The sequence below is a fragment of the Nannobrachium achirus genome (assembly GCF_963921795.1).
Source record: "Nannobrachium achirus genome assembly, chromosome: 15".
NCBI lineage: Eukaryota > Metazoa > Chordata > Actinopteri > Myctophiformes > Myctophidae > Nannobrachium > Nannobrachium achirus.
The window spans coordinates 657920-671429 of record NC_137822.1 but is presented as its reverse complement, the minus strand read 5'-3'; the positions used below and the strand labels follow the sequence as shown (position 1 = coordinate 671429).

Here is a 13510-nt window from a genome sequence, read left to right as displayed (position 1 = left end):
AACATTTAACCAATTAAAAGTATTGCCGGTAACAAGAGTTGGTGAATCCATGGCAATACAGGTAATTTATTTTTCCATTTCCAGGAAAGTAATGGTTTTGGACAGCCGCCGATCGTGGAATGGGCAGAATATTGTTTGATGAATGTCAACTTTACCACAACTATGATTTACTTCCCTTACACATGATCATTTGACATAATGCTGAGTCTATTTTTACCTGGAGTATCGATGAGGTTGATCCGATGGCCTTTCCAATCGAAGGTGACCGCTGCCGACTGGATGGTGATGCCCCGCTCCCTCTCCTGGACCATGAAGTCTGTCACCGTGTCCCCGTCATCAACATCTAATTCACCATGAAAGAGACATACTTTCACTGTACACCTGTCATCAACATCTAACACACCATTAAAGAGACATACTTTCACTGTACACCTGTCATCAACATCTAATTCACCATGAAAGAGACATACTTTCACTGTACACCTGTCATCAACATCTAACACACCATGAAAGAGACATACTTTCACTGTACACCTGTCATCAACATCTAATTCACCATGAAAGAGACATACTGTCACACCTGTCAACAACATCTAACACAGTGGTTCTCAACCTGTGGCTCGGGACCCCTCAGATGATTAACTTAATGTGCAACACTGTTTTCTCACTCAACAGTAAACAAACCACCATAAAGTAAAACAAAATATATACTTTTAGGCAGGGTGTTTAACTTTATTGACTATACTTGTACTGTTCTCCATTTTTGTCTAATAAAATAATCAATCAATCAATCAATCAATTCCCTACGATCTTTTACTGCATGTTTCTCCCTGTTTCTCTCTCTCCCTGTTTCCTGTCCATCTCGACTACAGTATAAATAAAGGCAGAAAAGCCCTAGAAGATGTCTTAAAGTTAAATATTTAACCACTTTGAACCTGGTGGCCCTAATATGTTGGGAATGCCAGTATAGGCTTTACAGTTTAAGAATAGCAGACCTACAATGCACCGCATTGCGTTGAGTGAGTTGTGAGCTCGTAAATCTGCCATTTCAGAAGTAGGAAGGAGTTAAAAAGATATTAAACGGTGGCGCAGTCGGTAGCGCTGTCGTCACACAGCTAGAAGGTCCTGGGTTTGATTCGAGTCCTGGGACATTGTAAGCGTGTTCTCTCCTCCGCGTCATCAGTGCCCATACACTAGGTAAAACCTGCAGTAATCCTGGTCTCTATAATGCCTCCTCCTGTTAAGCCGGGGCACCTGATGGAGGGGAAAGGTTGAGACTCCCCCCTGTCAGGTGAAAAGAAGCGGCTTGGACTCTCCCTAGGTTGGCAGAGGAAGTGTAGCACCCAGGATTACATTAGGCAATTGGCACTGGGTGAAAAATGGGTTACAAAATCATGGGATTTGCGAGAACACGCGCACACACACACACACACACACACCCATTTCTACATGGCTTTCCACCTACAGAGCCACTGTATAAACATCCACTCTCCTCACCTCCCAGTGCCCGGGTGTAACCGGAGTAATACAGCATCCTCTCTGTGGTGGTGGTCTTCCCCGCATCAATGTGTGCCATGATGCCAATGTTCCGAATCCTGCAGGAGCAGAGCATCATGCAGAAGTATCATCAGCACCATGATGGTAGTAGAAGAGTTCACTTTGATCACTTTGATTTAGTTTTAGTTGCAGTCTTTTGAATAAAATGCGATTTTAGTCATCTGAAATGTTTTAGTTTTAGTCTAGTTTTAGTCGACTAAATATCATAATATTTTAGTTGACTAAATGTACAGTTGATGTACGTGTCATCATTTCGACATAGCATCTGTTCGACGTGGTTGAATGTTAACCTGGTGAAATGCTAACCTGCCGATGCTGCTGAATGCTAACCTAGTGAATGTTAACCACTATGCCTAAACCTAACCCTAACCCTAACCTCAGTAAAACTATGCCTAAACCTAAACCTAACCCTAAAACCTAACCCTAACCCAAAAGTCGAAATGATGTGCCGTCGAAAAAGCGAGATTTACCTTTTGGGTTGAAATTTTAAAAAGGTTGAGAGACTTACATATAACAACCATTTTTAAAACTGGATGTTTGCAGAATGCCACCACTTACTTGGATATATCCGGAGTGACCAGAGTTCGCACAGACTTGACATCATCTGATGACAAATAAACATTAAGTACATATTACTAAGTGGTAATATGATTATGGGACAATATATGGTTGCCAAACAAGAAACGCAAACACACTGGACATTCCAATATGCTGAACTGAGAGATACGTCAAGAAAAACATACATGTGCAGGATTTTAGAGTTGTGTTTTGGGTTATTAGATTTTTAGATAGGCAATTGCATTTCTTAGGATTTGAGGTTTTATATCGTAATCAGCAGAACAATTCAGTGTTTTAATGGCACCTGTCTTTTTAAACCTGTGATCATGCTGAAAGCTGAATAAACATAAATGTATGCTGTTACAGCAAAACTACATTTGAATTAATCAAAACGAATTAAAACTGAAGCAAACATACCTGGCAGAAAGCTGTAATATCTGTGATGATTCAGTCTCCATCTGCAGACATGAACCCCATTTCTAAACATTAAGCTCCTACCCTGTGAATATCAATGAAGCCGTTTTAGAATGAAAATATCATTACAATTGACTATTAGTGTGCGTACTAATCACAAATAATTTCTTACCCAAACCATGATGCCAAAACTCCCACAGGCTTTAAGTCGCATCGTGACATAAAACAAGCTCAGTCCTCAGAATGTGACATAAGTGACAAATCCACATTGGTGAAGTGATCTGAAACAGACAGGATTCACATAACAAGGGCTACCATTACTAGACTTATAACCAATCGCTCTGAAACAAGTTGTATTTCATGTTAATGAGCGTTTAAATAGATCAATGTCCAAGTTGTTATGCTTAGTGATAATGATGAAAACATTAGACACTCACATTGAGCTTTAACTTGACTTCAAACCATTCAAAACGTCGGTGCGTCGGTCAAACACATCCATGGGAAACATTCATTCAGTTCCGTTCCTGGACTGTTTTTTTCTTCTTCTTTTTTTTTGCAATAGAAAAAAAAGTACAGTTTCATGAAAGTACAAGGTCAACTAAAAGGAGATCCTAGAAAGCTCTACGGCTTATTTCCACAGGAACCACACTTTAAGTATCTCGTATAACATTGACAGACGGATAGAACATAGTACTTTATCTAAGATAACATCAATTTCAAAAGCAGAAAAAGCATCAAATACATATAGCCTATGGTTGGTAAAGAAATGGCTGTAATGAGTTGTCAACGAGGGGTTGGGGAGTTTAAATCAGTGTTTCTCACACGTTCACATTTTCAAGGTCTTCCCTTAACTCTCACTGTCAGAGTTACAGACTTGTATGGGTCCATTTAGACCTCCCTAAAGGAACCCACAGGGTCCATGGAATCCACTTTGTACTGGTTTATATAATATAAATGTACATCTTGACTTATAGTTATTTATATGAGCCAATATTGTGATAATAGTTGTATCCTCAGACCGTGTTGGTTGTTTCCATGGTTTCCACCCGGTGACACTCAACCAACGCACACCTCGACATGTGTGTGTGACGTACTTCCTCTTCATATTTTGTTCGGGGAAAATAACAGCCTGACCCCGAACGACAACCCAAATAATACTAAAAACACCCAACTTCCATCTATATATCACAGCCGAAACCTGTTTACTGTAACTGTAAACACCTGAAACAACGATATGGTAAGGAATTATGCTTTGTATATTTCGCTCCGTGGCAGTTTAAAGTCGGTTGTACAAAGCATACGGTAGCATGTTGTGCTAACAACCTTTAGCTACATGTGGCAGAGCAGTGCTGCCACAGTTTGACATAATCAATCAGTTTGTTTATGGGTGTTTTATCAGCTGAAAGTTGTCATGGAAAAATTGGAAAATACTTAAAAAATCTAACATTATATCTAATGTGTAGACTATTAGTTGAGAAAGATATGGGCAGGAATTATACATACAGTAGGTCTGGGCACAATAAATATAAACAATATAGGTGCACATTGCATTTAAGCCATGGGTGGGCAATATATCGATGTGTGATATGAGATGAGAGTAGACTATTAGATATTTGGATATTGTCTGTGGTTTTGGGGAATTTGGATCATTTTGTAATAGTGTTGTCTTTTTCTGTTTTTAATCATGCTCTATTTAAACATTTTATAATAAAAAGACATCAGATGTTGTACCAGAATAAGTAAAGAAAAAAACAAGATTATAAAATGTAGGCTATATACACAAGTCACACATGTAAATTCTCAACACAACACAAAGAGAACCTCTTCATCCATTATCCAAACGCTTAATGTGCTTTGAGGCTGCTGTGAGCTACGTTCTTACTCCAAGGATATCAACATCTAATGAAAACATATCATCGGTATACAGGAGCTGTAACATGACCTGTGCCAGTGTCCTTGGCTTTGTTCATCCGGCTGATATTTGTTGTGCTTCCTTGGCGATTAACTAAATTTGCCCTCTGAAAGAAATCTCACTGACTGAATCGAATCATGTTTGTTTGTTTTTGTCATCTGCAGCCTCAGAACGAACACATTGAGTTAGCCCGCAAGCGGCATGGTTACCGCCTGGACCACCATGAGAGGAAGAGGAAGAAGGAGAGCCGTGAGGTCCACGAGCGCTCCCACAAAGCCAAGAAGATGATCGGCCTGAAGGCCAAGCTCTACCACAAGCAGAGGCATTCTGAGAAGATCCAGATGAAGAAGACGTGAGTAGCACACATCGGCACACTGCCTGATTTTATGCTCCGTCACATCACAGACGCAAAATAGCCCACCTAATATCAGTGTCAGTGATGGATAAAGTTGAATTTAATAATTGCATCATAAACAGATTCATTTGCATTTACGTTTTCTTCCTGCAGATGTTTTTTTTTTTAAATTATAATCAAACATTCTTCCAAAGTATGTGGCCTCTGACAGACATTGGAAGCACGAGCCTCTAGCGTGCCCTTGGGGGAGGTGGGAGGAGCCTCTAGCGTGCCCTTGGGGGAGGTGGGAGGAGCCTCTAGCGTGCCCTTGGGGGAGGTGGGAGGAGCCTCTAGCGTGCCCTTGGGGGAGGTGGGGGGGAAAGCGGCGTCCAATTCACTCCCTATGGAAGTCACGTGTTTTGAAGAGGCAAGCTTGCCTCTAGCTTTAAGGCAAAGCTAGAGGCAAGCTTGCCTCTAGCTTTAAGGCAAAGCTAGAGGCAAGCTAGAGGCTGGTGCTTCCACAGTTGGAGGCCTGTGAGTTGAGGAAAGTCAAATTGTGTTAATCACCCAATGTGAACTTGGATTAAGCAATGTAATATTGTTTAATGGAGTTTTGGGTGGAACATCAAAACAAAACAAAAACGCCATAGCTGCTATAAACTGAAGAAAATTAGAAGGAAAAAAAATCACCATCACTATCACTAGTCTTTTATTGAGGTAACCTTTACCTATGATCTAGGTAAAACGTTATCTATGATGGAGGCTGTAAACATGGCATAGCTCACTGTAGAGATTGAAGAAGTGAGAATCACCATCTGAACCGTGCCCCAAATAACATCATGCTCTTGCACATTTTTGCAGCCTCAAAATGCATGAACAGAGAAAGACCAAGCAGAAGAATGACGACAAGACCCCTGAGGGAGCGGTGCCAGCCTACCTGTTGGACAGAGAGGGACAGTCCCGTGCCAAGGTCCTCTCCAACATGATCAAGCAGAAGAGGAAAGAGAAGGCTGTAAGTCGTCCAATGCTTGCTTCACTTTGATTCTCCCTGGATTTGAGGCACTGTGGTGAACTCTGAATGTTTTATGTACTGTCTACAAATAGGCTGCTAATATTGATTATGAAAAATGATCTATCATTATATCTATTATCTCACTTTAGGTGAAATAAACACATCACAATGCAACACATTGTGGGCTTGTAGATGCCATTGGGTGATTAATTACAAAACAGGCTTAAGACAAATCAGTTTGGACAATTATAGGAAATCTATTCAAATGTTTTTCATTGACAATAAAACACACTTCTTGATTATTTGATTAGTCGAAAAAGTAATCAATGCTATAAGAACACAAACGATAGTGTCAGCCCTAAACATACTGTGCTAAATATTGAACTCATTGTCTTTTCTCTTTGTTCTGTTTAGGGTAAATGGGAGGTACCCCTGCCAAAGGTGCGAGCCCAAGGAGAGACGGAGGTGCTTAGAGTGATCAAGACCGGAAAGAGGCAAAAGAAAGCCTGGAAGAGAATGGTCACCAAAGTGTGCTTCGTTGGCGATGGCTTCACTCGAAAGCCTCCTAAATATGAGCGTTTCATCAGACCCATGGTGAGATTACACAACATGTCCTGCGTCTTTCCGTTTGTATGTTTTTCACTGGTCCTTGCGTAAATTGTAGACTTGTACACTGGAAGTTAGGCAGTTTAGCCCTTCAAATTCTGACAAGATACAGTTATGGCGTATATGTTACAGTCATGTTGAAAACCAGTACATGTGGGAAAAGCGGAAACAAGGAGTGCCTGTTTTTCAGGCACGGGAAGCCGGGCCGCGGCCGAGTGTCCTTGACTAGGCCCCTCAAGGGAAACAACACCCCCCTGGCCTATGCCGTCTCTCTGCCAAAATGAACACTCCTCCTCCCCCTGTAACATATCGTCACTGTCTGGCCAAAACCTCTTAACTCCATTTTTGAGGTTTTAGATTTTTGGCATAAATCAGGGCTATTGAACACCCTTTACATCTGAGTGTTGGTTAAAATATTATTGAACCAATGGAAAGTAGTAAAAAGTGCTTGGGACAAAACCTCCTAACTCCACACTTTCTGCCAAACCAGCTAACTCCACCCGATTGGCCCTCTCTTTTTTCATATTATGTGCTATTGAACACCCTTTACATCTCTTTGTGTGTTGGTTAAAATAATATTGAACCAATGAAAAGCCCTTCGTCAAAACCTGCTAACTCCACTTGAGCTCATTTTCCCGAAAATGAACATTTTGGAGTTTTGGCCCGACAGCAGAGATATATGATGATGGCTATTGGCTAAACTGTTCAAGTGCCTGAGTTAACTATTTTCTCTTTTCCGTCTCCTCCAGGGGCTGCGCTTTAAGAAGGCCCATGTCACCCATCCAGAGTTGAAAGCCACGTTCTGCCTGCCCATCCTCGGAGTGAAGAAGAACCCCTCATCTCCTCTCTACACGTCCCTAGGAGTCATCACCAAGGGAACGGTTATTGAAGTCAACGTCAGTGAGCTGGGCTTGGTTACACAAGGAGGAAAAGTCATCTGGGGTGAGCGTTCAGTTGTTTTGAACCACACGAACCATAGCGTCCCTATTCTGGGGGAGAATAGTTGGCACAAATGGATGATCTACAAGCTCATAGCTAATCTACGTCATACACATCCTGAGCTTGCTGATCGGCTATTCTCTGAAGATATTTGGTGTACAGGGGAAAAGTAAGACACCTATTATAGGGTTTAAGTGGTTCAAATGGCCACATGACTAGAAATCCATATAGTACTGATGTGACCTATTCAAATAAGCTGCAAATGTAGTGTGCACAGAACTAACGTCTGAACTTTAAACAACTTATACGTCTGCATTGAACTACAGTTCATCCTGTACACTGTAAAACACTAGTATAGTGTAATACGCATATGTATATATGGTATGTTGTAGCTTAAAGTCTTTCATTTATTTCATTCCGCAGGTAAATATGCCCAGGTGACCAATAACCCAGAGAACGATGGCTGCATCAATGCTGTTTTGCTTGTGTAAAAGGACTCTTCTATACAGACTGTACTTGATTACTTGATTACACCACACATAGTACCTTTGGCCTGTGCTGCCAGACAGGGCTAAGAAAACAAGAGTTTCAACAACACATGGATGGAGCATCAAATGATGGGATCATCTGAAAAGCTTTGAAGATTTTTCTGCAACTGAACTAATTCTCAAAGCAAAATAAAACACAAAGTTAAGGGGTTGTTGTGACATTTCGTTATTGAGTATTTTGTAATAAACTGAATAATTTTTTTTTTATTGATGTTTATTGATGCCATAACGAAGTCGGAAACCTTAAACACAGAAATAAAGTTATTATAAAAGTTATAATAGAAACATTTGTTTTTTCAATGTTGGGTATGGGACCACCAGGATACAAATGTAACCTTCAGGTCTGTAGCTCTGAGTACACAGAACCAAATGGACCCGTCAGGGTTCCATGTGTAATGCATATCAAACAAGGTTGAAATCACTGTTCTGTCATGCAACTGTATCCTCCACTGTCATCTCTACTCTAGACCCCTCCCATTGTGCCATTCAGAAGTAGTTAATCACTGCCACCCAGAAGTACTTATCACTGCAGTTTACATTAAAATAATTACAAACAAATGTGAATGTGAATGCACAATTAAAAGGGGAGTGAGTGGATGTTTGTTCACAACTATATATTCTGATTATTGCTATACAGGGTGTGTCTCTCCACCTCAAACAAATTTGAATTTCATGAGATAGTGCCACAAAGGTAATCTATTGGCTTCAAACTTCAATATAGGAAAATGGTACAGTATGTTCCAATTATATCTGTTAATTCTTTTTATTTTTTTTATAAATTCTCTCCTGATTGGATTAATTTGGTATCCTGGCCCGCTTCCCTACATGAATAGGAGAGGGGGGGAGACACCCTAGGGACCAGACTTGGTGGACAGTGAACAATAGGCTACATATCTTATAAGACCACTTGAAAACATGTTTACAATAACACAATACAACTTTCATATCTTAAAACCATTTGAAAACATGTTAACCATAAAACAAAAACATTTCCACATGTTGGGGGTGGGAAGGTCTTGTTTATCTCACCTCCTGGGTTCACAATATGGATATAACATAATCTATATACAGTAAATCTATTCAGAGTGACTACATTAACATACTGTACTGTAGTCAGAATGCTTTTTGTGGACCAGCAACTGGTACCATGTACAGTATGCTCATTTACGACCACATGTCTGCTAAAACAGACTTAATCTCTACACTGGGGATTTATCATAAACGTTACTCTAATCTATATGCTTATTTCTAGTGATTTTGATTTGTGATTTGATGTTTGAAACATCTGTCATGTTGGGTTGTCCTAGACGTCTCGTTCTGAAGACCTGAAACAAAGTTACAGTATAAATGTACAGGAAAGACTGTCATTATAACATGCATTACAATGTAGTCTAGTGTAGTTTTATCTACTGTCATAACGCTTATTTAACTGTGGAATATCAATATAGCTTAAAGATATATTTAAAAAAGATAAATAAACATAGATGATTCACATACTGTACATTACCTCCACAACTATTTTGTCATCATTCCTGATTTGAATAAACTGGATCAGCTTCACATTTAGGTACTGATGATACTGTGACTGAAACATGAGTTAAACGTCAATACAGAATGTTTGTGATATTTGAACAGTGTTATGAATAGTTCCTCAAAATAATGAATAACTGTGGACAACAGTGTGACATTTAAACAGTATTTACTGTACCATTTTCATAGTCATCATCAGATCTGTTTAATACGCCATAAACACTTGCGTTGCCTAAAGGAAAAAAAAGGGATATTGAAGTGGGCACTTATGATTTGTTGATTATGATTATACTTAGTGAGAAAAACATACATCTGAACTGATGGACTTTAATGGTTCAGGTTCAGGTTCAGTTTATTAGTCAAATGCGTATCCATACAAGTACAGACAAACAATGAAATGCTTGTGCCAAGAGCACTCTCAGCCTTATTGCACACAAAACAATACGACAACAACAGGTCACCCAGGACAACCCAAAAAACAACAAAACAACCATACAGTGTGACAGTGTACAGTTTAAAAACTGCGTATATTGTACATGACTACCTACGTCTCGCTTCCATCTCTTCGTTAAGCAGCCTGATTGCTTGAGCATAAAAACTATTACTGAAACGGGTGGTGTGAGATTTGATGCTCTGGTAACGTTTTTTTGAAGGGAGGAGATAGAACAGGGAATGGGCGGGATGACAGCTGTCCTTTAAGATGTTCTCTGTCTTTTTCTTACAGCGTGTGTTATAGATTGTGTGTAGCTGTGGTAATTCTGTGCCAATGATTTTGGCAGCTCTCTTCACAATTCTCTGTAACTGTTTACTGTCTTGAGCAGTCACGTTACCAAACCACACTGTGATGCATCCTGTCAATACACTTTCTATGGTACAGCGATAGAAATTAACAAGAGCCTTGGTGCTTAGGCCAAATCTCCTGAGGCGCCGCAGAAAGTACAATCGCTGCTGCGCTTTCTTAAGGATACCTTCGCTGTTTTGAGACCATGTGAGTGAGTTTGTTATGTGAACACCCAGGAATTTGAAACTGTCCACTATGTCTACAGGTGAACCATTTATGGTTACGGGACTGTGATTGACTTCAGATTTCCTAAAGTCAACGATGATCTCTTTTGTTTTACTAACATTTAGAGAGAGATTGTTATTCTGGCACCATAGGGTTAGCTCTTCAATTTCCCTCCTATAGGCCCTCTCATCATCGTTGGATATTAGTCCTATAACCGTGGTGTCATCTGCAAATTTGAGAATAGAATTATTTCCACACCTGGCAACACAGTCATAGGTGAACAGACTATACAACAAGGGACTGAGGCAACAGCCCTGGGGCGCTCCAGTCCTGGTCAATATCTTAGATGAATGCTTGTTCCCTATTCGTACAGATTGTGGCCTGCCTGTCAAAAAGTCAAACAGCCAGTTGCAGATACTACTGCCCAGACCAAGACCCCTGAGTTTCAACACAAGCTTAGATGGTACAATCGTGTTAAAGGCAGAGCTATAATCTATGAAGAGTAGTCTGACATAAGAGTTCTTATTCTCCAGATGTTTCAAGGCAATGTGTAGTGCGAGAGAAATAGCATCATCGACTGATCTATTAGCACAGTATGCAAACTGTAATGGATCAGTATTGGCAGGGATAATGTGCGTTATATGTGATATAACCATTTTTTCCAGACACTTCATAAGAACATGCACTTGTATTAATCTATACATTTATTTAGTTAAATGAACAGTTTAACTTGTCAGAAGTGTCCTTACCAACATGATTGGTACAGGTTGTATAGAATATACATTATGTTAACTCAAGAAGTCTATCTCGTCCGTCCGTCCGTCCGTCCGTCCGTCCGTCCGTCCGTCAGTCTGTCTGTCTGTCTGTCTGTCTGTCAGTCAGTCAGTCAGTCAGTCAGTCAGTCAGTCAGACTGACCGTGCTGCAGTTTGCAGTACACATCACCAGAAGCCCCACTTTGATTGGTACTCTGGTTTGCAGCTGGGCCCTGATTGGTTCCCTGAGACTGAACAGGTCTGTATTTGAAAAAATATATAAACATTTAACAGAAAGGAAGTAGAAACCAGATGCAGTCATGATGACAAATAGACATAGATCAATAATGTACTTACCTGACGCAACATGGATCTGTAAAAAAAGAAATAACAGTTTTGTAAATGCATAATATGCCAATAGCATCTGGCTGCAGGATTGAAGATTGATTGAAGAATTTATTAGAAGTTTGCAATAGAAAAAAGTACAGTTTCATGACAGTACAAATCACTGGTACAAGGTCAACTAAAAGGAGATCCTAGAAAGCCGAGGCTTATTTCCACAGGAACCATACTTTAAGTATCTCATATAACATTGAAAGACAGACGGATAGAACATAGTACTTTATCTAGGATAATATCAGTTTCAAAAGCATCAAATACAGGACCTTTCTATTGATGCTGTGATGAAATACTGGTAAGTCATTTCTCATAATGACATTGCACAGGCATGTAGAAAGTAGAAACTAGACATAATATTGCAAGATCATGCAACACAGGTATTGTTATTGTATAATGTTTTAATATGTTGAGCAAAAAACACTACATCCTGTAGAATCTTGCAGCTTCTCTAAATGGCTGTGTGCGTGCGTGCTTGCAGTGTACATCAGTGAAGTACCTCTGTATTTCTTCCAGAGACACAGACCCAGAACCAGCAGAAAGATGGAGACTGCAGCCCCCATCAGAGGATAGAAATATGGAGGCAGAGAGAAAGAGGGGGGGTCTGGTTGGTTGTTGTCTTCAGAGGCTGGAGAATCAGAAGCAGAATGACGCACAGACTCTCTTAACCACTTAAACCTATACTTTAACCGGTCTGCTAGTATTTCCCTCTACACCAAATATCTTCAATAGAAAGAACAACAAATACAATAAAAATCTCCCCAACGAAAAAAAAAAACACGAATTCACCAAAGATTTAAACCAACACTTGTCCGTGAAGCATAGAGGTCACTTACAGTGTCAGCTGACCTCATCTTGCCACTTTAGTTGCTGATTGGTGAACTGCAATATAGCCCCTATGGAATATATCTTTAGCTTGCAACTGTTGTATCAGCCCTTGGGGTTATACAGCACCTGACCAATCAGCATAACCTCTCTGTCCTTTCATCACTTGTCATATACTGTAGAGTGTGTTTGTGATACAGTGATCTCACCTCTCACATCCATCCTGCTCTCTGGTGTCTCTCCACGGTCAGATATGAGACACTTGTAGAATCCTTCATCAGACATGGAAACACTGTGGATGGTCATCTGTCCTGTAGACTCTGTACTGATGAGGGATCCATCTTTATAGAAATCAGCTGGGAGGTCAGAAGATGTTTTACCAGTTGTCCTGTTTCTGTGCCAGCATTGAAGGGTGACATCACTTCCTTCCATCACAGGAAGTACAGTCATCCCCAGGAGCACATCTGAACAATGATAAATAACATCAGAATAGAAGAAACATTTGACTGAGGTTGCATATTTTTTTACATGAAAGACTCTTAAACAGACAACAGTTGATATGCTGAACGTACCAGTCACAGTGATAATATTAACAGTGTTGCTCTTTCCCTCTGAAGACTCACACCAGTAAAGTCCACTTGACCTTCTGTCAGTTCTGACAAGACATCCTGTGCTGGTCATTCTTCCCCAAAAGCGATCACCACACTCTGAAGTGATGTTTCTGATGTCGGTCATCTTCACTCTCCAAACAGTAGAATTAGACTCTCTGTCCTCACAGCTCAGAAAGACATTCTCAGAAAAAAAGAACTGAGATCTGTCCGGACTGAGTTTCAAAGAGGCTGGGGGGCAGAGACAGAAAACAGTTGATTTCATGTAGGGCAGGGGTGCCCACTGCCAACATTTTTTAAAATGACCAGCTCAACATGATCTACCCCAAAACATAATTACAAGAACTGCACTCTATCGAGGAGCGTCTTGTGCACAAGTAGGCGATGTACGGCCTATTTGCGCGCCAGTAGAGCGCGCCATGAGGTGCGTTCACCACTGGCATCAAGACTGCAGATGCCAGTGACATCATCACTGGCATCACCAGGAATGCTGGTCCCTCATTGGCTGTTAA

The 13510-nt window shown here is 40.4% G+C and overlaps 2 protein-coding genes across 2 annotated transcripts in view; one reads left to right on the top strand and one right to left on the bottom strand.

The window, feature by feature from the left end:
- The window catches only part of gfm2 (GTP dependent ribosome recycling factor mitochondrial 2), a 33260-nt gene extending 30651 nt beyond the window's left edge, over positions 1–2609 (bottom strand). The window contains exons 1-4 of the mRNA XM_080742691.1: positions 2533–2609; positions 2116–2161; positions 1498–1595; positions 218–343 (exon numbers count right to left, since the gene is read on the bottom strand). Of these exons, the coding sequence (XP_080598817.1) occupies positions 218–343; positions 1498–1595; positions 2116–2161; positions 2533–2602 (340 nt within the window). The 5' untranslated portion in view covers positions 2603–2609. The remainder of the gene's footprint in view (positions 1–217; positions 344–1497; positions 1596–2115; positions 2162–2532) is intronic.
- A 1016-nt stretch (positions 2610–3625) lies between these two features.
- Positions 3626–8076, top strand: nsa2 (NSA2 ribosome biogenesis homolog). The gene is made up of 6 exons (XM_080742599.1): positions 3626–3766; positions 4606–4793; positions 5637–5787; positions 6202–6381; positions 7143–7335; positions 7756–8076. The coding sequence occupies exons 1-6, from the start codon at positions 3764–3766 to the stop codon at positions 7821–7823; spliced, it is 783 nt and encodes a 260-aa protein (XP_080598725.1). The 5' UTR covers positions 3626–3763; the 3' UTR covers positions 7824–8076.
- The last annotated feature ends 5434 nt before the right edge of the window (positions 8077–13510 follow it).

What these genes read in the sequence shown, in the direction of transcription:
- nsa2 (XM_080742599.1), top strand. An exon ending in AAGATCCAGATGAAGAAGAC is followed by an intron (nt 4,794 to 5,636) that starts GTGAGTAGCACA and finishes ACATTTTTGCAG; the next exon opens with CCTCAAAATGCATGAACAGA. An exon ending in AGAAGAGGAAAGAGAAGGCT is followed by an intron (nt 5,788 to 6,201) that starts GTAAGTCGTCCA and finishes TGTTCTGTTTAG; the next exon opens with GGTAAATGGGAGGTACCCCT.